The sequence below is a fragment of the Anomaloglossus baeobatrachus genome, chromosome 2 (assembly GCF_048569485.1).
Source record: "Anomaloglossus baeobatrachus isolate aAnoBae1 chromosome 2, aAnoBae1.hap1, whole genome shotgun sequence".
Lineage (NCBI taxonomy): Eukaryota > Metazoa > Chordata > Amphibia > Anura > Aromobatidae > Anomaloglossus > Anomaloglossus baeobatrachus.
This window is the reverse complement of record NC_134354.1, coordinates 570,818,135-570,842,400: the sequence shown is the minus strand read 5'-3', so window position 1 is coordinate 570,842,400 and position 24,266 is coordinate 570,818,135. Positions and strand designations below refer to the sequence as shown.

Here is a 24,266-nt window from a genome sequence, read left to right as displayed (position 1 = left end):
CTAACACAAAGGCAAAAATGTAATTATGGATACATTTGATGTTAAATGGAAAAAGAAATCCTGAATGTACTATAGTTATACTTTAATATCACTATCATCCTTTTTACTCCCTTTAAGTGTCAAAACCTTTAAGAAAGCTAATCTGCAGCTTCCAATTTTGTATCCTTATAATGGCAACACTAAAAATGAGGTGAATTAAAGGGAATGCTTTGTCAGAAAATGACCTATTGTTTAAATCAAGTTTTTTGTGCTACATGTATTTTTTTTTTTTTTTTCAATTGGCAACGTTTGTTTTCACGACCTTCATTAAAACAAAATTAGAACTCTTGCAACTTTCACACTTGTCACTAGGTTTATTTTAGACTCATACATTCTTTCTTTTCAGCAAGAGTTTTCAGCAGCCTCCTTATCAGCAGAGACACAATTGCAATGACAGGTAACAACTCTATTCACAGCTGCTAAAGCAACATCTACCAATAATAATTAATGATGTCACAGCTCTCCGTTCCTTCATAATAACCTTGGCACACGCTTATTAGATGACTGATTCAATATAAAAGACAAGGTCTAAGGCTGCTAAGATCAATATAAAGACAAATAAAATGACATTTAAAAATAATACATGTAACACAAAAACCAGATTTATACAAAAGGTAATTTTCAGATGACATATTCCCTTTAAAAATGGATGTTGCCTACCTTATTCGTACTCAGTCCCTGATTTCCATATAATTTCAAATGAAATAAATAATATAAATAAATAATAATAATAATAATAATAATAATAATAATAATAATGAAATAAGCATCTGTAACACTACTGAGGTATATAGGAGGAATTACTACTGAAATCTAAGAAACCCTTGACCGAAGCAGGAGTTCGGAGTGTGGGATTTTATTAAAAATAAATGGCAGATGAAGAATCCATAGCAGAAAATATATTGTCAAAAATAAGAGTATTAAATGTTCACATCTGCAGTGTCAGAAATGGTTGGTATATAATAAAATAAAATCAAATAATCCCAAAGATCCAGAATCTGCAAATAAGTTTGTTTCTTAAGTACTTACTAACCCTTCCACACGACAAGACCTCTAAACCGTCCGTCTGAACCGAAGACATAAAGGGAACCATAACAGCATTTATTCTCCGCAGAAAAAGCATATTGTTCACTTACAAAAGAAAAAGATTTTTAAGTCTGTGTAGGGTCTTCTTTGGAAATGAAAAGGTCACTACTAGCTCTGGTGAGCAGCTGCACCGTGTTAATGAAGCCTTCAACGTGCAGAAACAAAGCCCTGTACGAGGCTACAAAGCATTTATACTTCTCCGCACAACTTAGCTCATTGACTTTTGCTTTGGCTATGCAAAAGGGGTAATTAATCAGCGCTCCTAAAATCCTTTTGTTTCAAACAATATACACCTCACATCCCCATGCCACCATATATCACACGAAATGGAATGAGACAGAACACCTCAAATCACCAGCATTACAGTGTAGATATAAATACATTGGGTCATCATAACGTAAACATATTGGGGCATTATTACCAATGCTGTGCTATTCTTATTCAAAGCAAACTTAGACTAGACACTGTTAAAGGGGATTTCCAGTTTTGGAAAACTCTTGTCCCCGGCAGCAGTTTATTTAAAAATAATTAACTGAGCTTTACTTACCTTCCCCAGGTCCAGAGCTGAGCGTCTTCTCCCACTGTCTGGTATTGTCTGCAGTGCTGACATTACATTGAAAACGCTGCAGCCAATAACTGAGCACAGCAGCATTGCGTGGCTTATGCCATCAACCCGTGCAGAGCTGCTGAACTTAGTTATTGGCTACAGAGTGACATAACTGCTGCGGACAATAACAGACGCCAGGCGAAATGGAGGAAACTGAGAGCTGGACCCAGGGAGGGTGAGAAACACAGTTTGCCATTTTATAACAAACTACAGCAGGATAGATGGGTGTTCCAAAACTGGAAAACCCCTCTAAAGTCTTAACTACTGCTTCAGGAGAACTTGCAGCAGAATGTCTGTGTCCTCCCACCTGCTTCCTTCTCTATAGAGCTTTATCAGCAGCAACCATCATCTCCTATCTGAGTAATGTCTGAATTCACTGAAGATGGATTCTACTATGAATTACGAGTGAGTGATCAGTCCTGGAAGAGAAATAAGCAGATTTCTTATATTTACAGCTTCTATTAATTTATGAAAAAATAAAATTCAATGAATTACTATTTAACCCTATACGACTTGAGCCTATTTTCACCTTACTACCAGGCCCGATTTTACAAATCTGACATGTCATTTTAAGTGGTAATAACTAGTGATGGGCGGACCCGAGCTTTAAAAGTCCGGATACGCGTGGTTTCAAAAGTATCTGGGTGCTGGACCCGGGCCCAGAGTTCTCCTCAGGTGAGATCAGTGACTTTACTGAGGTCACCTAATTTCAGGTTACCTACAATCACAGGTGGAGGACCATGGGAACCTCCCGCTGTGATCGCAAATAACCTGACGTCACTGCTGATCACAACGGTTATTCATTCTCTGCCTGCAGCCCACAGCAGGCAGTCATTGTTCTAGGGCCACGGTCAGATCTGGGTGTTTGAAAGTTAACATATTGGTGAAAGAGGGTGCTTTTTTGTATTTTATTTCAAATAAACGTTTTTTTTCCGGTGTTTAAGGGGTACTTTACACGTTGCGACATCGCTAGCATTTGCTAGCGATGTCCAGCGCGATAGCACCCGCCACCATTGTACATGTGATATCTTGTGATTGCTGCCGTAGCGAACATAATCGCTACGGCAGCTTCACACGCAAAAACCTGGTTGGCGACGTCGCTGTGACCGCCGAACTATCCCTCCTTCAAGGGGGAGGTGCGTTCGGCGTCACAGCCACGTCACTAAGTGGCCGCCCAATAGAAGCGGAGGGGCGGAGATGAGAGGGACGTAACATCCCGCCCACCTCCTTCCTTCCGCATTTCTGATGGAGGCAGGTAAGGAGATGTTTGTCGTTCCTGCGGCTTCACACACAGCGATGTGTGACGCCGCAGGAGCGACAAACAACATTGTAAATCCTGATGTAGCGACATTACCGGAAATGAACGACGTTACACAGATCAGCGCTTTTTTACGCTTCTGTGCTCGTTCATCGTCGCACTTAGGATTTACACGATAGTGACACGCAGGGTCTGTGATTGCAAGCAGTCACCCAAGCTGAGGGCGCATCTGACTGCAACCAATCACAGATGCCAAGACTGCCGGTGGGTCAGGGAAGCAGTGAATATGCATGAAAATAATTGAACGGCCCTGGAAGAAGAGTGAAAGGCCCGAAAGCAGTTACCGCCGTGCATGAGACTTGGTAAGTGTAGTGCGCTTGCTCTAATCCCCCTATCCTATGATAATTTTTAAGCACCGAATTCTGGTCCCCATAGACTCATATGGGACCAGTGTCCAGCCAGATATCCAGGATCAATTCCGGGCCGGAACCGTTTTTTTTTTTAAGTCCGATTAGTCCTGCCAATCCCAGATATCTGTGACTCCGCCTATCACTAGTAAAAACTCCGGAATATACTTCCTCCAAGCCCAGTGATTCGGAGTATGTTTTGTCATAACTCACTGTACTTTATTTTAGTGGTAAAGTCAGCTACACATCATTTACGTTTATTAATAAAAACATATGATTTTTGAAATTTTTTTTAATTTAATTAGAATTTTTATACCAATAAAACAGAAACCACACAGAAAATCTAACAAATAACACTTACTATAAATAAACTGTGCAACCACATCATTTTTTTAATGTCCTTTTATTTTGTTAGGATTTTAAAAGTTTAGCAGCAATTTTTGTTTTTTCAATGATATTTACAAATTCTTTTTTTAGGGCATCACTTCAATTTTGAAGTGGTTTTGAGAGGCCTATATGGCAAAAAAACCCCTCAAATAATTTCCCATTCTAAAAACTACGCCTCTTAAAGGATTTTAAAACAGCGGTCAGAGAGTTTGTTAACCCACGAGGGGCTTTATAGGTATTAACATAAACTAGAATTAAATAGTTTAACATTTTTTTTATTTTCACAAGGGGTAATAAGAAAAACTGGACCCCACAATCTATGTAATTTCTCTTGAATATGACAATAACCCATATGTAGTCAGAAACCACTTTTAAGCTCATGGCAGGGGTCGGAAGGGAAGGAGCACTAGTTGTTTTTTGGATCTCAATTTAGGGCTTTTTGAATGCCAAATACATGTACTTTTTGTTGTTCATTTTTGTTTATACAAAAAAATGTGTTTTTTAATGGTGAGATATTTTGTTGATCATAATTTTGCTGGGAGGTTAATTTTTTTTTTTTACTCTCTTAACTTTTTTTTTTACTTAGTCTCTCTATAGGATTTGAACTGATCACTGGTCCAACAGTTCATTAGACCTTTCAGTTTTACAATAACAGGCCACTACATCTGCCAGACCCAGAGGTCACTGACTGAACTCCGATTGCCTTGGCAACCCCCGGTACCCACGCCTTATTTTCAAAATAAGGCGTCCAGAGTGTGTATCGGAGGAACACTATTGGTGGCCAATATGTGACTTCTATCCTGCACATCCATAACAGTTCTTTCCTCTCCATGCTCTACCAGTAAGGCTAAGGACACATGGAGAGTAAAAAGGAGCAAGTGGAATGCGATAAAAAAGATCGCATTCCACTCGGACCAATGTTACTCTAAGGGATCGCTCCCATGTACGATTTTTTTCTCAGACATAATCAAACAGAGAAAACAACCACACCATGCTGCGGGTGGAATCTTATTTGTTTTCATTCGCACCAATACAAGTCTATGGGTGCGAGAGAAACATCGCACTGCACTTGCATTACACTGAAGTGCAGTGCGATATTCACATCAGCTGACAATGGAGGAGAGGGAGAGATTAGTCCCTCCCTCTCCTCCGCAGCGCCGACCTTCTCCTCTGCAGCTATTCCGATCACAGGATCACATCACAGTATAATGACACTTGGCTTAAGGCTACTTTACACACTGCGATATCGGTCCCGATATCGCTAGTGTGGGTACCCGCCCCCATCTGTTGCGCGACACGGGCAAATCGCTGCCCGTGCCGCACAACATCGCCCAGACCCGTAACACATACTTACCTGCCCGGCGACGTCGCTGTGACCGGCGAACCGCCTCCTTTCTAAGGGGGCGGTCCGTGCGGCGTCACAGCGACGTCACTGAGCGGCCGCCCAATAGCAGCGGAGGGGCGGAGATGAGCGGGACGTAACATCCCGCCCACCTCCTTCCTTCCTCATAGCGGCCGGGAGGCAGGTAAGGAGAGCTTCCTCGTTCCTGCGGCGTCACACATAGCGATGTGTGCTGCCGCTGCCGCAGAAGCGACGAACTACATAGTTACTGCTGCAGTAACGATAATCGAGAATGGAGCCCCATGTCACCGATGAGCGATTTTGCACGTTTTTGCAACGATGCAAAATCGCTCATCGGTGTCACACGCAGCAACATCGCTAATGCGGCCGGATGTGCGTCACAAATTCCGTGACCCCAACGGCTCCGCATTAGCGATGTCACAGCGTGTAAAGCCCCCTTAACACTCGCAGCAGAGCGAGCCGAGGGTCATGCGATGCACTCACAGTAATGCTCATGTGGCCTCAGCCTAACTTACAAACCAATGTTTGTTACAGGAAGAGATTAGCTGTGGTGATTTCTTCCATAGACAGCTAAGCTTCACTTTTTAGCTTACAGAGACAAGCTCCAGCAACATGGAGGTCATTATACAGCTGAGCTGTGTTGATCTGAATCAGTCTCTGATGAGTGAAAAAACACTTACTACAGAGCTCTGCACAATGTTCGTCTGTCTCCCTGTCTGTTCCCTTCCCTGTTCCTAACTCGCTCCCCGCCCCTCCGCTGACCATAGAGATTAATGGCTTTGGTTCCTCTGAGGAAGATGGACTTCAGCTATTTTTTTTTACAGTGGGTTGTGAGTTCAGGAAGCGGGGGAGGGAAAGAAGTGTTTGATAAGTGGGGAAGGAAACAGATTTATCTGATGAGATACACTATAAAATGCCTTTTTAATCCCCTGTGCTACTGATTTTGCAAAGTTTGTTGAAAGTCCAGTTCTGTTTTAATTATTTTTCATGATTAAGAAGTCTTATATGACATCTGTTGTACTCATTGCTATTCATACCATTTTCCATAACTATTAGTGAAGCCAAAATACTGGCTGCCCTCTTCCTCTTTCAACAGACAAAAACGGAGATCATAAGTCTAATAAGCCACAATTAAAACATACCTGGGGTATAATAGACATCCTCTTCCGCAAGTCATGTAGGCCTAAGTCTGATGTCAAAATTTTATCAATCCAAATTTTTCCTTCAGGTTCAGCAAGACGGAATAGAGCAGCAATGAGTGAACTCTTTCCAGCTCCAGTTCTTCCCACTATTCCAACCTGGAAAGCAGATGGGAAAATTACAATAGGAAAGAACAGCTATGTGCACAGACCTATTCTTGTCTATGGGTTGTCTTTCAGATTGGTATATCCTTGTCTATGGCTCGTATCTGGTATTGGTACATCCTTGTCTATGGGCTGTATCTGTTATTGGTACATCCTTGTCTATGGGCTGTATCTGGTACTGGTACATCCTTGTCTATGGCTCGTATCTGCTATTTCTACATCCTTGTCTATGGATTGTCTCTCAGATTAGTACATCCTTGTCTATGTCTTGTATCTGATTTTGGTACAATCTTGCATATGGGCTGTATCTAGCATTGGTACATCCTTGTATATGGGATCTGGTATTGGTAAACCCTTTTCTATGGACTGTATCTGGTATCGGCACATCCTTGTCTATAAACTGTATATGGTATGGGTACATCTTTGTCTATGGGCTGTATCTTTTATTGGCACATCCTTGTCTATGGATTGTATCTAGAATTCATACATCCTTATCTATAGGCTGTATCTGGTATTGGTGCATCTTTGTCTATGAGCTGTATCTGGTATTGGCACATCCTTGTCTATGTCTTGTATCTGGTTTTGGTACAATCTTGCCTATGGGCTGTATCTAGCATTGGTACATCCTTGTATATGGGATCTGGTATTGGTAAACCCTTTTCTATGGGCTGTATCTGGTATCGGCCCATCCTTGTCTATAGACTATATCTGGTATTGGTACATCTTTGTCTATGGGCTGTATCTGGTATTGGCATATCCTTGTCCATGGGCTGTATCTGGCATTGGTACATCTTTGTCTATGGGCTGTATCTTTTATTGGCACATCCTTGTCTATGGATTGTATCTATAATTCATATATCCTTGTCTATGGGCTGTATCTGGTATTGATACATCCTTATCTATAGGCTGTATCTGGTATTGGTACATCTTTGTCTATGGGATGTATCTGGTATTGGCACATCCTTGTCTATGTAGAGATTTTAATGTGGAGGAAATAGATTACCCTGTAACTAATAACTAACAAGGTTACATAAAATCCAGTCACCAACCTTTTAGGATGGCTGTAGACGAGCGTATAAAAAAATCATCAGAGTGTCATCCAGAAAACGTGAACAACTGTTTTCTAAATGACATCTAATATTCATCCGTGAGCCATCTGTGTGTTTGATTTTTATATACAGTATGTGCGCGATACATTTTCATACAATTACATTAAGAAATGTACATAATCAAATACAGATTACTTAGTTTATAATATAAATGTATGTGTTAAAATTGGATGTTCCATGTGGTATCATTTTTTTTACGCTCCAATAGACTTGGAATTTTTTTCTCACAGACATTCGGACCGAGAAAAAAAATGTTCATGTGAACGGCACTATGGAATAATATGGGTCAGTCCGCTATGTAGGTGTCATCCGATTAAAAAAATAGTCGGATAACATATTCCTAATTAATGTGCTCATCTGTATTAGCACTTATACTGAGCCTGCAGCAGCAAACAATGCAGGGTTTATTTACATGTGCTCCATGTGCCATCACCCATATGGGCGGGATACCTTCACAGAGATTAATGATCATTGTGGGCAGCTTAGGTTACAAGGCAATTATCCTCAACAAAACCATATAGAGAATTTTATTTTGCGGCAAATCACGAAAAACAACATTTACAGGGAAAACGTCAAATTTAAACACAGAAAAAAATACTATTATTGAAAAATACCTTTTCCTTTGGTCGAATTAGAGCAGTTAAATGTCTTAGAACTAGCGGTCCATCTAAACTGTATGCAAAGTTGACATTTTCAAAGGCGATCATGCCCTTGCTTGGCCAGTCCGGTGGAGGGCGCTTTTTAGACTCCCATGCAGCTTCCTTTTCAAGTTGAGTGTACTCCATCACTCTCTCCACAGAGATCATCTATAAATAAATACATGTATTAGTTACATTGTTTTTCTAAATATTTTATTACACTTTCCTTAAAGGGAATCTGTCTGTTGATTCATGCTGCCTAATTGACATTTCCGAGAAAACATAGTTTTAAGATCTGGCCGTGGGCTATAAACAGAGATGAAACTAGTCCAACACGGCCCCTGCCCAGATGGCTTCTTTCCCTTCTGCTCTAGTTGATTGACAGGTCTCTTCTCTGTGTGTGTACATAAGGAGAGACCTATCAATCACCTTGGAGAAGCTGGCCTAAGGCGGGCTTTTCACGCTGCGACATCGCTAGCATCGGCTAGCGATGTCGTGTGCGATAGCACCCGCCCCCGTCGGTGGCACGATATGTGGTGATCACTGCCGTAGCGAACATTATCACTACGGCAGCGTCACACGCACATACCTGTGCAGTGACGTCGCTGTGACCGGCGAACCGCCTCCTTTCTAAGGGGGCGGTTCGTTCAGCGTCACAGCGACGTCACAGCAGCGTCACTGAACCGCCGCCCAATAGAAAAGGAGTGGAGGAGATGAGCGGCCGGAACATGCCGCCCTCCTCTTTCCTTCCTCCTTTTCCGGTGGACGCAGGTAAGGAGATTTTTGTCGTTCCAGCGGCGTCACACATAGCGATGTGTGCTGCCGCAGGAACGACAAACAACATCGTTACTGCAGCAGCAACGATAATTGGGAATAGGGGGGATGTCACCAATGAGCGATTTTGAACGTTTTTGCAATGATTCAAAATCGCTCATAGGTGTCACACACAACGACATCGCTACCGCGGCCGGATGTGCGTCACCAATTCCATGACCCCAACGAGATCGCTTTAGCGATGTCATAGCGTGTAAAGCCACCTTAACACTGAGCCAGATTTATCAGAATAGATCTTTAAACTCTGTTTTCTTTGAAATGCCAAAGCAATTCAGAGAAAATCATCTCTGTTTACAATCGAGCAGAGTCTCTGATTAATGTGTGTCACCGTTTGGGCATAAATCAATTAACCCACTGTAAAGACCAGAAAAGACTGAAAGCAGAATAGCGAAAACTCACAAATTTGTAATACTGTAATGATGATAATAATAATAATAATAATAATAATAATAATAATAATAATAATAATAATAATAATAATCATAAAGAACACCTTTAAATAAAAATGATCACGGCTAAATAAACAGGACAGAAATCTAAAGTAATATAACTAATTTCTAATATACGTGGAAGGTTAGCATTCCAGTTTTGCATTATTATATATTTGATATTTATTTCGATTTTAAATCAAGCAACTGTCTAGACATTTTTATTCACTGGAGAGTTCTTGTATATAGCAAGATATAAGGAATAAACTATTTTATGGTCTACGACGTCTGTTCATGAGACACAATTGGTATTCAGATCTATTAACAAAACGTTCATAAGAAACACAATGACGAAGTAAGAATAACAAGACTCATCGATGACTACATTGATCGTTCATAAACAATGACCCCTCAAAGTGCACTCATTATGGGTACCGTCTCATAATCAGAATGATGTGGGTGTGCTCCTACCGCAATGTGGCATTGATTAACAGTGATCCAGGACTAGCCTATTGACCACACGCAAAGAGAGCAGGGACAATTGAACATTGTTTTTAAACACATATTTAGCACTTAGGGATAATAAAGCATCATTAAAGAGGGCATTAAGAGGCTGATAAACCATTCCTAATCATTTCTAGGGGTACATCCTGATGTCAGATTCCCTTTAAAATGGTCAAAATTATTTATATCCAGTGTAAGTGAACCAACAAACATTAAACGGGTTGTCCACTACTCGAATGACCCCCTTCTCAATCCCTACATTTGCCTTCAGTAAAACAGCAACACTTATACTCACACTTATACTCACCACCGATGTCAGCGTTATTTCAGTGGTGTTTCTGGGGACTCATATGACATTGTTACGTCACGCGAGCCCTGCGCCTGATCAGCCCTGGCTTCACTGTTCCTGTCTTTGAACGTATCAAACATCTAAAGGAAGTGAGTGGCAGTCATAGCCCTGACTTCCTCTTGATATTTGATTCATCCAAAGACAGTGAAGCAGTGCTGATCGGGCGCAGGGCTCACGTGACGTAACAATGTCATGCGACTCCCTGGAGAGAGAGTGCCAACACCCCGCAGGAACAGCTCCATGATGGCAAACATGCTGATTGCAAAAGGGCTATCCGATTAGTGGACAACCCCTTTAAACGGAATCTGTCACCAGGTTTTTGTCATCTAATCTGAGAGCAGCCTAACGTAGGGGCAGAGACCCTGATTCCAGCAATTTGTCACTTACTGGACTGCTTAGTGTACTTTTGATAAACTCATTGTTTTATCAGCAGTAGATTATCATTAGATGACTACTTGGTGTGCTGCCAGGTAGTCCAGCATATTCAGGAGATACGTATAACTGCTACATCGGCAGCAGAGAAAATTTTGATTTCATCAAAATGACAGAAAACAGCTCAGTAAAGGGCCATTTACATGCTGCGACATCGCTAACGATATATCGTCGGGGTCACGGTGTTTGTGACGCACATCTGGCGTCGTTAGCGACATCGCAGCGCGTGACACCTAGGAGCGACCTTAAACGATCGCAAAAGAGTTAAAAATCGTTGGTCTGTGATACGTCGTTCATTTACCAAAAATCGTTGTCTGGTCAGTAGTGAGGTTGTTCGTCGTTCCTGCGGCAGCACACGTCGCTACGTGTGACACTGCAGGAACGACGAACATCTCCTTACCTGCCATCCACCGGCAATGAGGAAGGAAGGAGGTGGGCGGCATGTTCCAGACGCTCTTTTCCGCCCCTCCTCTGCTATTGGCTGGCCGCTTAGTGATACCGCAGTGACGTCGCTATGATGCCGAACGCACCTCCCCCTTGAAGGAGGGATTGTTCGGCGGGCACAGCGACGTCGCTGACAAGGTATGTGCGTGTGACGCTACCGTAGCGATAATGTTCGCTACGGCTGCAATCACTAAATGTCGCACGAACGATGGCGGCGGGTGCTATCGCTGGCGATGTCGCAGCGTGTAAAGCACCCCTAAGTGACACATTGCTGGAATCAGGGTCTCTCTCTCTACATTATGCTGCTCTCAGATGGGGGAGCAAAAACCTGATGACAGATTTCCTTCAAAGGGAATCTGTCACCAGGTGTTTGCTACCTCATCTGAGAGCAGCATAATGTAGTAAAAGAGACATTGATTCTAGCTATGTAATACTTACTGTAGTTTACTGGGTGCAGCAGTTGTGATACAATTAGAGTTTTGTAGATGCAGCATGTAGCAGAGCTCAGACAGCAGACCACAACCAGAGCACAGCTGTACATTGACAGTGAGCTGATTATCAGTGCTGGGGGCGCAGTTGAACCAAGTCTCAAGCAGGACCACGTTCGGGCAGGAATAAACGCCTGCTGATTGAAACCATAGCACACAGCCTAATAAGTGACACATCCCTGAAATAATTGTCTCAGACCCTACAATAGGCTGGACTCAGATTACACAGCAAAAACCTGCTGATAGACTCCCTTTAAAAAATGTTTTATCAACAGGTCATTCCCAGGTAATTTTTATCAACAGACCTGGGAATAATAATAATTTCCACAAATTGAATGCATTAAAGAAATATGTTCCCGTGCTGAGATAATCTTATATATGTGTCCCTACTATGTACTGTGTAATGACTGTGTCTGACTATTCATAAACATGGCCTGGACATATCACATTTCCTGGCAAGGGGAGGAAGCAAAAAAGTATACAGACAAGACAGCATGGGATTGCAGATGCTTCTTTCTGTGAAGTACATAACTTTGAAAAGCAGGCTATGAAATATTTTACCTCACAGAAAGCAGTAGCTGTGATCCCATGCTGTCCTGTCTGCACACTCTATGTTTACTCCTCTGACAGTACGATTATCTCAGCACAGGAACATTTTTCTTAAACACATCCAATTGTAGAAATTATTATTATTCCTAAATCTATTGATTAATTTGCAGTTTGTAAGTGGGACAAGCACTTTAGGCTACGTTCCCAGAATGAGTTTTTGATTTTCCAGGATTTCTGCGGCATTATGTTGCATATGGTTTTCCGGGGGTTTATATTGCATTTTTGAAACTGCGTTTTTTGTCTCTTGTTCATTTATCGAGTTTTAAACAAAGCTCATTTGTTTTTGATACTTCCTGATATTTGTCTTTGATACTTTATTGATATCCTTATATGTGGATTACGTGTGTTACTTTCCACATCCGAAATGCACTAAAAACGCATGTGTGTTTTTATCTGCATTTTTTCTGCATCTAATGCTAGTTTATGGGGAAAATCTGCACAGAAAGTTCAGTGTGCCCACAATAGAAATTAACATGTGGATTCGAAACACGCACCGCAGGTCAATTTACTCTCAGTAAAAAGAAGCGCAGTGTCCATGAGGTTTTTATAAATCCCATCCACTTTGCTAACACTTGATGCAGAAAAAATATGCAGTGTCAAAAACTCACCAAAAATGAATCTTGGGAAAGTAGCCTTAATATCTTTTTACCCATCCTATTAATAGTAAGAAAGAGTAACAGCATCGGAGGAATAAAGTACATATTTTTAGACTTATTCCACTTGCTTGGATGTATATAGGGTATATAGGTCTGGTCTAAGCGGACTCCTGGACTTTGTATCCCTCCCATGTACTAATATGCCACAAACGATAAGGTGATATCAGCAACCACTTCCATTTTATCAGGGTGTATCCATACTTATGGCCCACCCTGTACAACACCACAGTGTGGGCCATAAGTATGGCAAATACTTCTGTGTGCTGTGAACTTTACCTTTGAATATCCTACTAAAAGGTCGGAAAACATTATGATATGTAATAATATATGACAAACCTACAAGCACTGTTTGAATAATACTTTATTAAAAGTTGAAAAATATTATAAAATCTATAAAATGTATAATATTATAAACCAGAAATACCAGTTTCACACTTCTACTACTAAATCCACTGGTAAGCTTTACACCAAGCATCTGTAGCATAAATCTGTACACATTAGTATATACTACATTCATAGAATCAGTCATATACTGTATGTCACACTTTAAACATAAATGACTAATAAGCTAAACAAAAAAAAGTTAAAAAAAAATAAATATGTTAAAAAATAAATGAAATTAGGAATAATATTTTACCAGATTTTCAACTTCTGCACTTTGCCTTACTCCCCACTGGAAGGATCCCATGATTGTAATAGCATATGACAGTGCCAAACCAACCTGTCCTGCATCAAGAGCTGCAAAAACATTAAAAAAGATGAAAAAGTTTGTACATATACTGCCTTTCTGTAAATTACACTGGTTGCTAGAATTTTATATATATATATATATATATATATATATATATATATATATATATATATATATACATATATATATATATATATATATATATATATATATATAAAACACAGGATAGTGATGGGGTTGGGGGGAAAAGTTAGGGTGGCTTTACACGCTACGATATCGCTAAAGCGATCTCGTTGGGGTCACGGAATTTGTGACGCACATGCGGTCGCTTTAGCGATGTCGTTGCGTGTGACACCTATGAGCAATTTTGAATCGTCGCAAACACATGCAAAATCGCTATTCGGTGACATCACCCTCTATTCCCAATTATCGTTGCTGCTGCAGTAATGATGTTGTTTGTCGTTCCTGCGGCAGCACACATCGCTATGTGTGACGCCGCTGGAACGACAAACATCTCCTTACCTGCGTCCACCGGAAAAGGAGGAAGGAAGGAGGTGGGCGGCATGTTCCGGCTGCTCATCTCCGCCTCTCCTGACGCTGCTGTGACGTTGAACGAACCGCCCCCTTAGAAAGGAGGAGGTTCGCCAGTCACAGCGACGTCGCTGCACAGGTATGATAGATAATGTTCGCTATGGCAGTGATCACCACATATCGTGCCACCGACGGGGGCGGTTGCTATCGCACGCGACATCGCTAGCCGATGCTAGCGATGTCGCAGCGTGTAAAGCCCATCTTACTCTTCAAACCACCTTGTTTTTATTTCCATGGGCAGATTGTGAACAATGCTATAATTGAGAGAAAACGTTACAAATCCCTTCCCTATTTTAATAAAATATCTCAAATAAAGAAAATACTTAACCCCCTCCAGATTTTCCGTTTGCAGGTTTTTCTCGCCCTATTCCAAGAGCCATAACTTCTAATTTTTCCATTGTTATAGCTGTGTGAGGTTGCTTTTTGTGGGACCAGTTGTATTTACGTATGGCACCATCCATTTTATCATGGGATGTGATACTGGAAGGTGGGAAAAAAATTCCAAGTGGGGCAAAATTGCAAAAAAAGTGCACAATTTTTGGATTGTTTTCTGGGATTTAATTTACAGCGATGATTTTATGATAATAATGATCAAGCAGTATGATTTTTCAGGTCAGTACAATTACGCAGATAACAAATATGTATAGTTTTTGTTTTATTTAAGTGATGAAAAAAAAAATTGTAAAAATAATAATGTTTGATTGTGTCCCCCATAACAGTTTTGATTTTCGGGATATGGAGTTATGTCAGGACTTGTTTTTTGCATCCCAAGCTAATGTTTTTATTGATATTTTGGAGTAGATTTGATGTTTTGATTGCTTATTATTAAAACTTTTTGTGTTGTTGCGGCAGGTGAAAAAATGCAATTTTGGAGTTTTGATTTATTTTGTTATTGTTCCGTTTACGGATCAGATTAATTTATTTTATGTTTTGATACATTGGACTTTTACAAACACAGCGATACCAAATATGTGTTTTGTTTTATCTCTTAGTTTTTCATGAAGTGGAGTGATTTAAACTTTTATATTCTAATTTTTATTTTATATTTTTTTTAAAAACGTAAAAACATATTTTTCAATATATATGACAGTCTCCACAAGGGACCTGCAATCATCCAATCACATCTACTATACATAGCAGTGCATTAGCACTGTTATGTAAAGCGAAAATTAATTGCGAGATTTCACAGGAGAACAGTCATGACAAGAGTCCTGGCTGTCATGTCGACCCATCAAAGTTAGGGACACGACATATGACGTACCAGTATGTCATATCAATAAGGGGTTAAAAGGGTGGTCAGGTCACATCATACATCTGCAAGGAGTTTGTATGTTCTCCCCGTGTTTGTATGGGTTTCTTATGGGTTCTGCGGTTTCCTCCCACACTCCTAAAGCCTGCTTTACACGTTGCAATTTGTTGTGCAATCACGTTTGCGATGTAACATGCCCAGATCGCATATGTGATCTAATGAGATAGCACGTAGGTCGTTCATTTGCTGTCACACGTGCGTTAGTAGTCTATGTTAAATTGATCAATTTTGTGTGCAATCCTTTAGATCATATGTTCTGTGACGTATGCATTGGGCACCCTTTTTTTTTTTATTTATTGACTTGCCAAGCGTGTGTAATGTGTAGGGATGCGTTTTTACTATGTTATCTGCCATTCAGCTCTGCTACATGCCCGCTGACAGCAGCCACAGACAGCCATGTAGCAGAGCTGAATGGCAGATGACAGCAGACACAGAAAGAGTCGCACGATCAGAATGAACTCAGGTTAACTTCACCCGACTTCATTGTCATGCTGCGGCTCTGTCTGTGTCGCGTCCTGATTAGCGGTCACCAGTGAAGGGCTCACCGGTGACCGCTAAACTCCTGAGTAGCTGAATTGAGCAGCCCTCTCTCATATACTCACCGATCCCCCATCTCCAGCACGGCACTGCACGGCGTTCACACTGCTCCGGCGGCTTTTACTATTTTGAAAAAGCCGGCCGCTCATTAAACAATCTCGTATTCCCTGCTTTCCCCGCCCACCGGCGCCTATGATTGGTTGCAGTGAGACACGCCCCCACGCTGAGTGACAGGCGTCTCACTGCACCCAATCACAGCAGCCGGTGGGCATGTCTATACTGTGCAGTGAAATAAATAATTAAATAATTAAAAAAAAACGGCGTGCGGTCCCCCCCAATTTTCATACCAGCTAGATAAAGCCATACGGCTGAAGGCTGGTATTCTCAGGATGGGGAACTCCACGTTATGGGGAGCCCCCCAGACTAACAATATCAGCCAGCAGCCGCCCAGAATTGCCGCATACATTGTAGCTACATCCAGTGGCAGCTGATCAATGAGAATGTTGGGTGTCGGACCCCCACTGATATGATATTGATCTATCCTAAGCATATGTTGTGACTGGACAACCCTTTTAGATAGGCTATTTATCTATCCACCCTCATCCGATATGGAATTGTAATAATATTTTGTAGGTACGGGGTTGTTTTTTCTTACTTTATTTAATTCCTTCCAAACAGAACAAATAAACAAAAACTAAACAAAAAAACAGTATTACAAGGATATTATTCATTCCTTCAACCCCATTCCCACTCCAGCATAGAAAGAAAGTGAAGAAGGAGGGGGATTTGTTAATGTTGTTTCAGATTAGTGATGAGGGAGCACTACCATGCTCAGGTGCTCGCTACTCATAACAAGCAGTTGGATCCTTGGACGGGCTCAACTCGTTACTGAGTATAATGGCAGTCAATGGGGGACTGGAGCACAGTGTGAGCTTAGCAGATCAACTCTTTGTTCTACGAGCTGCAAATATTATGTGTAAACCATAACCAGACCACCAAATTCAACTGTAACTACAATGTTTCCCCTAAAATAAGACCTGCCCTGAAAATAAGCCCAAGTAGGATTTTGGGGGCTTTCTTGCGTATGCTTAAAATATAACCTCTACTCCAAAAATAAGCCCTAATTGTGGTTCCATAAGGAAGTGTCCAAGCAGCCAAAAAAGTTAAAGAATACAGTAAGGCTGCTTTCACACATCCGGTTTTTGCTGAGCGGCACAAAACGGCACTTTGCAGAAAAAAAACAAATGTTTTTTTTTGCCGCCGGTTGCATTTTTTCCCGCATAGACTTGCATTAGCACCGTATTGTGCCACATGGCCTTGCGTTGCGTTTGGTTTTTGCCGGATGCAGCATATTTAGCCCAGGCGGCGGCCGGATGGAACGTTGCCTGGCACGTTTTTTTGTGTGGCGAAAAAACCGCATTGCACCGGATACGGCGCGATTTACAATGCAAGCCTATGGACGCCGGATGCGGCGTCCTGCGGCAAAAATGCATCTAGGGGCCAAATGCGTTTTTTTGCACTGCGCATGCTCAGTATCAAGCTGTATCCATCAAAAAACGGACGGACCGCATGGAAAAACTTATGCAACGGATCAGTTTTTTCCGCCGCATCCGTTGCATAGGTTTTTGAGCCGGATTGAGCCGCACTGCAAAAACCGGATGTGTGAAACATCCCAAAAAAACAGCAGTCACCTCTCCATCCAAAAAAAAAAAAATCGTACTCACCAGACCCCAAACAATAACAGTTGGCAAGTGCCGATAGTGCTCTCACACAGATCTGCGTCGCTGTCAGGTCCCTCACCGTTCCGGCTGCTTTGCACCACAGCTCTCATAAACAGATCAGGTACTGTGCAAGTGATACTGATTCCAATCACCAAGGGGAGCGTACAAAGCGGGAACCTACTGCAATGCAGATTTGTATGTGAGAGCCCATTCACTTGCCAACTCTAAGTATTTGGAGTGGTGAATCTTTTGGGGTGAACATAGTGGTACATAGAGAATAATACATTTAAGAAGATAACTAAGACCATTGTAAATATGGTATGTACCCTCCACTATAGGAATGGTTCTCCACCATGAGAACAGCAGATTAGATAAGAAAATGTGCATCTGTACCAGTAATACGAGGAACACAAAATATTGATCCAGAATGTGAGGACATGATTATATTTCAATAAATGTTGATTTTTTTTTTTTTTTCAAGAATAAATGTGGATTGTTGTTCATGGGAAAATATAAGACATCCCCCTGAAAATAAGCCCTAGTGCATCTTTCAGAGCAAAAACTAATGTAATACACTGTCTTATTTTTGGGGAAACACGGTATTAGGGCGATTGTACCTTATAAAGAATAGGTTATTCCAATAGTCAACTTGGATGGCAGTGCAAAACAATATGGAACATACACCAAAAGCCAGCACCAACAATGACTTACCGACAGAAATAAAAGAAAAAATGTAGACAAAAGTAAAAGCAAAATAGTAAAATATAAAAGATAAAGAGGAACATCAGTGATGTCTTATTGGTAGGAATAACATTACCATAACATCAACTAAACTGGCTACACAATAATCCCAATGGCAAGGGAGACAGATAAGATGAGGAAAGAAAAATGTACAGTCAGTGAGCAGCACTTAATTCAGTTCTTCAGGATTGACGCTGAACTATGTGCGAGAAGGATTTGGCTGTACTAAATTTTGACTCTATAATGAACTATTTTCACACCAACAAGCTCTCCTGATAGTGTGTATGTGGGCTACGTAAACTAAATGTGGAATTAACCATCCGTTCAGATCAGCATGACTTGTGTGATAAACAGCTCCGGTAATGTTAGCAGCTTCCTACGGAAAGCTGTATCTTGACCAAGTCTATTCTGTCTCATTTACAAGTGAAAACTAACTTACAAAGCCAGGAATGAATGTCATAGACTGTACACAATACTTACTGTTTGAAAGTATTATGGACCCGAAGGCAATGGCTATTACAAACAGGGCACATATGGCATCCAGGCGCACTGCAAGCCAACGGGATGTCGTCAGGAACAAAAACCAGGCCTCTATTGGAATAAAGTATGATTAAATGTGAAATACACCACAACAAGAGAGGCTAAAACTATTTAATATGGTTCAAAACAAGCTAAAGATATGTGGTGCCCTCAAACATAATTTGAGCACAATATAAAAATATATAGAAAAACTATTCCAGACTACAATATCTGTGGTAATTTCCCCCTCCATCACTGGAAATAAATCTGATGAGACCATTACGTCGGGTGGCACCGTAACCGAATACCTTAGGATATAGTGACATGATTCCAATTTCTTCTGATAAAAAGATTTTAACAACCTGCCATTAAACAAACAGACTGCTGCAGTTGAACAGCAGGACAGGATAGTGAATGCTACGTCCGCCATTCATCTGGTTACCGGAAAGCATTGTGAGAAGAGCCTGGACTGTGGTACACAAGTCACTTTTTATAGTGCTAAATTGCAACCGCTTCATATACTATTCTGATCAGAAAACGGATTAGTATTATATATACAATCTTCTATGTATACCCCCATAGCATTTGGAGAAGAAGAATAGTTACACAAACCAGAATGGAGATCTTGCTTTGCATCGAACAACTGTTGGAAACGCTCCTCTGCTTTAAATGCCCGTATGGTCCAAAGACCCTGGAGGGATGAGGATAGGTGCGAGAACACTGGGCTTCGAGCTGGAAGACAATACATAGTTTATATAAGACCATTTCTTGCTTGGACAAACCCGACATACAGATTAAGATGTGTGGCTTCTTGCTTCAAATTGAACTTATCCACAGAACAAGTACAATCATATGTGACATGTTTGCAAATCACACAACAAACTGTGTTAGTTTTCAAAATTATAGAAAAAAACTTGTCAACTCTTTTTATCAACAATATTTAAAATGCAACTAATTTAAAGCATAACCATCGTGATAATTTTTATTTCATAAATCAATAGGACATATGAAAATAAGCCACTGTGTAATATATCTTATCAGACAAATTTGCTTCTTTCTCTGCCAGAACTGATCAGTCATTACTAGTGAGGAGCGAGAACTAAAATGCTAGAATGCTTGTTCCTCTATTCGAGCTCACCAGAAGCTTAGATAAGCTCGAAACGAGTAACGAGCATTACTGTACGTCAATGATTGGCCTGTTCGGGTCTCCGCCCACATACAGCCAGCCATAACCAGATCATTTCCAGCAGGAGGGAGGGTGGGGTTTTTGTTTTTTGGTCACACTGCATCCAAGAACGTTGTTTCATCCCCCATGAGAGCCAGTCACAGATTGCGACCGGCTCTCCCTGGGGTGCGCATGCACACATCATGAAGAGAAACAAGCCAGTGCATTGTGGTCATTGTTTTACAGTGTAAATATCTGAGCACCTGCGATAATCAGCCGACCTCTGCGAGTATCTATACACCCTGATGCTCGATGGAGTAACAAGCAGTGCTGAGCACACATTCTCATAATTACCAAAATTCGCAGTTCTCAGGTAAAATATGTATTCAGTAAAGATTTTCCCGTTACTAAGAGGAGATGGTAGTTGTCACTGGTGAGATTCTATGTAAATAGCAGATGGAGGAGGGGTGGTGCGCTACCTTTAGCTCCTCCCTCCTCACGTCTTCATTGAAACTCATCATTAACAATTGCCATCTCCATCTCAGTAATGGGAAAATCTTCACTAAATTTACCTCATAATTGAGAATTTTCAGATATGATATATTATAAAGTTTCTTATTTTCATATTGACTTATTAAGTAAAAATTTAAATGATGGTAATGCTTTAAGCAGATATCAGCATACCCAATGTTCGGTGTTCATTTTTTGGGCCGAACACCAACTTTACAAAAAAAAATAATCAGAGTTTGGGTTTGGATGCTTTACGTATGCAAATACCTTTCATGAGCATTGCTGTGTTCAGATGCTCTCGGTGCTCAGTCCAGTGGGAGCTGCTTATAGTGTTTGAATGGCTCGCATTGGGGTATCAACAGCCTGATAGGATGTAGTGTGCAACTCAAAAAAAAAAAAATGCAAAAACCCCACCTACCCTCCCTTGGAAGTGATCTGTTTCTAGCTGGCTGTATGTGGACAGAGACCCAAACTGCCAATCAGTGACTTCTATTGGGGTTCGGGTCAAGTCCGAACCCATGGAGGTTCAGCTGCACCTGCTAAACCAAACTTCCACGGATTCGCTCACCTCTAGCTTTATGGTTATAACTTAGGAAGCACATAGAAGTACTAAGTACACTGACATAATGTTGTCACATAGGGTTCTCCATACAAGTGAAGGGCCGAGAGTTGGAACCTTCGAAAGATGTTTCAAGATTTGGAATCTATACCCATGAAGTATAATGGCTTGTAGATTTGCTATAAATGTTTACGATTGGAATACCATTTACAATATATGATTCATACATAAAATGGATAAACCACCTGCTCATCTAATTGACAACCTTTACATAAGTTGATGATGCTAAAACTCTACTTACAGTTGGCCAAAAGCACTTACCCATAACAGTTACATCTATGATATTTAAAAGGATGGAAATCTGATTTATTGGATGCAGCTCTTACCAATTATGCAGAAAGTTTATTACCAGATACAGCATTACCAGAGCTTTCCTGTATAAAGCAGAAATCACTGTCTCCTATGAATGCCAAATACGGGCTGGTTGTCACAGGAGTACTGTGATGATATACACAGCAGAACCCTGGCTGTCACAGCAACCCTTCGGCATCTTGCGACCTCCTTGCAGAACAGCGCGCCCCCCTGCTGGCGTGTATTAAGTGCCACTGGCACAGGCTGACCGTAACATTTAACAGCCTGAGGCTGTTGAGAGTCAGATGATGGCTGAATATTACAGCCATCATCTTCCAGGAAAGGTGTGGTCTTGGCTTGCGAGCCCGTATCAAATGCAGGGAGCCAACTTATGACATACATTGTACGGCACAAGTCGTTCAGAGAATAGCGTCCACTGCACATTGAGTGAAGCTAAGCTCTGTTCAGTGTTTATATCCAGCCGCGTCTGGAGCTAATAGACAGTTGTCAGACCCCAAAGATCTGATATTAATTACCCATATCAATGATAAATCATCAATATAATATTCCTGCACAACCCCTTCAATGTATGCAGTACACATTGTGAAATCAAGTGAGAGATCCGCTTTCACCACATTTATTATGAGTACATGGTAATGAAAACAGCCTTGTTACTATTCACACATTACACATACATAGAAAAGAAACATGAAATCCTAAAATATAGCACTACAGTCCCCATATTTAGTGAAGAGGGTAATGAAGGTCACAACCTGAATGTGCATTTATTTTTGACAATTTCTTAATGAGCATTTGTCATGTCCTTTTATAATACACGCTTACAGCAAATCTGTGAAATATACCGGCTCCTGTTTGCAGGAACTATAGGATGAAATTGAGAACTGCATCATCGGAGATGGTCTCAGTCCACCTCCCTCATACACAGAGACTACAATGGCCGCTTATTAATGGAATATAAAGTGACAGCAACTGGTTGTGCCTGTCAGCAGGTAAGACAGTTTTACAATGGAGGCATTATAAAGCGCTTTCAAGCTATGGTAGCTCCCTCTCTCTTTCTTTCATATTTTTTTATTTCCTTTTGTTGAGTGGTCACTCTCTCATAGAAAATAAATGTCACCTAACATGATCTAGACAACAGAAGACATGTCAATCATTCCACTTTAGAAAAGACAAAACGTTACAGTCTGAATAACTTTTCAAAGTGCTTTGATCGGAGGGCACCATCAATCGACCACCAACATGCATACAGAAATCAGCGAGCACCAAATGGATAATAAATATATTGCCCTAATAAATCAATGGAATAAAAGAAAAAAGGTCAGAGGAAGGAGCTGGGATGAAACGGAAACATGGCATTCTATTGAAAGCAGAGATGGCAAGAGTGTGTCTCTAATGAATTATTTATGAATATCGCCATCATTGTATACCTGGCCCCATACAATGCATGCTGAATATACTGTAAGCAAATTGATTGGCGGGAATTTGTCCTTTTGGGTCCATAGTTATGAAATGTAACACACCAAGTCACTTGCTGCATATGTCACCCTCTAATACTAGGACACATTGCGTTCAGCCATTGAGCCAGCATTGTTCAAAACAATTAGTGTGAGTCTACAATGAAGCTGGAATTGAATATTTTCCATGAATATCCAGGCAGTCTTCATTATTATAGTATAGTTTCATTAACCCACTAAAGACTGGACCTAAGTTGGCCTTAAAGGGAATATGCCATCAGGTATTTGCTACCCCATTTGAGAGCATTATAATGTAAGGACAGAGACCCTAATTCCAGCGATGTGTCACTTACGAGGCTGTTTATTGCAGCTTTTATAAAATCACAGTTTTATCTGCTGCAGATCTACCAGTACTCTAAACACTGAGCTATGTATAACCCCGCCCACACAACTGATTGACAGCTTTCTGTGTGCATTGTGCATAGGTAAAATCCTGCCAATCAGTGGAAGGGGATGTGGTTGAACTTCCTGTCAGAAAGCCAACTAGTCCTCTAAATGTAATCTCTTGCTAATAAAACAATGATTTTATAATACCTACACTAAGCACAGTAAGTGATATATCGCTGGAATCAGGATCTCTACCCATCTCTTGACAGATTCTATTAAAACTCACATTTTTTTTTCTTTTCACAATGCATTTTATAAAACCTTTTTTTGTACATAGTTAGTCTTGTTTTTTGTAGGATGATTTGTATTTCTCAGTGGCACCGTTATGCGCTACAAAAAACTTAATATCTAACTTTTATGAACTCTTTATGCGAAGGAAGATAACAAAACAAACAGCAACTCTACAATTTTCAAAAATGTTAAACTATATTTTGTACACAAATAAATTATCTTTATTCTTTGGGTTAACACAATTATGTCTCTTTCTTCAAATTCTGGTCCAGTGCGTAGTTAGTTAAGGAGTACTATATGCATTGCTATGCAGAGAAAACTGTCAGTCACTGATAGGACTACCTACAGGACCACAAATCCCAGAAAGAGCAGCTAATTAAATGATTAAACCACAGGCAATAATGAATATTGTCTCAGAAACCTTCATATAAATTTACTAAGCTCCCCTGCTCTATAAAATGATGCTGCAGACTGGAC

At 40.8% G+C, this 24,266-nt stretch overlaps 1 protein-coding gene across 2 annotated transcripts in view; it reads right to left on the bottom strand.

Moving 5' to 3' along the window:
* ABCC4 (ATP binding cassette subfamily C member 4 (PEL blood group)) overlaps nucleotides 1–24,266 on the bottom strand; it is a 410,039-nt gene that overhangs the window by 90,036 nt on the left and 295,737 nt on the right. For both annotated transcript variants that reach the window (XM_075336755.1, XM_075336756.1), the window contains 5 exons: nucleotides 19,664–19,783; nucleotides 19,013–19,123; nucleotides 13,580–13,680; nucleotides 8,175–8,366; nucleotides 6,290–6,445 (listed from right to left, as the gene is read on the bottom strand). In XM_075336755.1, coding sequence (XP_075192870.1) covers nucleotides 6,290–6,445; nucleotides 8,175–8,366; nucleotides 13,580–13,680; nucleotides 19,013–19,123; nucleotides 19,664–19,783 — 680 coding nt within the window. The remainder of the gene's footprint in view (nucleotides 1–6,289; nucleotides 6,446–8,174; nucleotides 8,367–13,579; nucleotides 13,681–19,012; nucleotides 19,124–19,663; nucleotides 19,784–24,266) is intronic.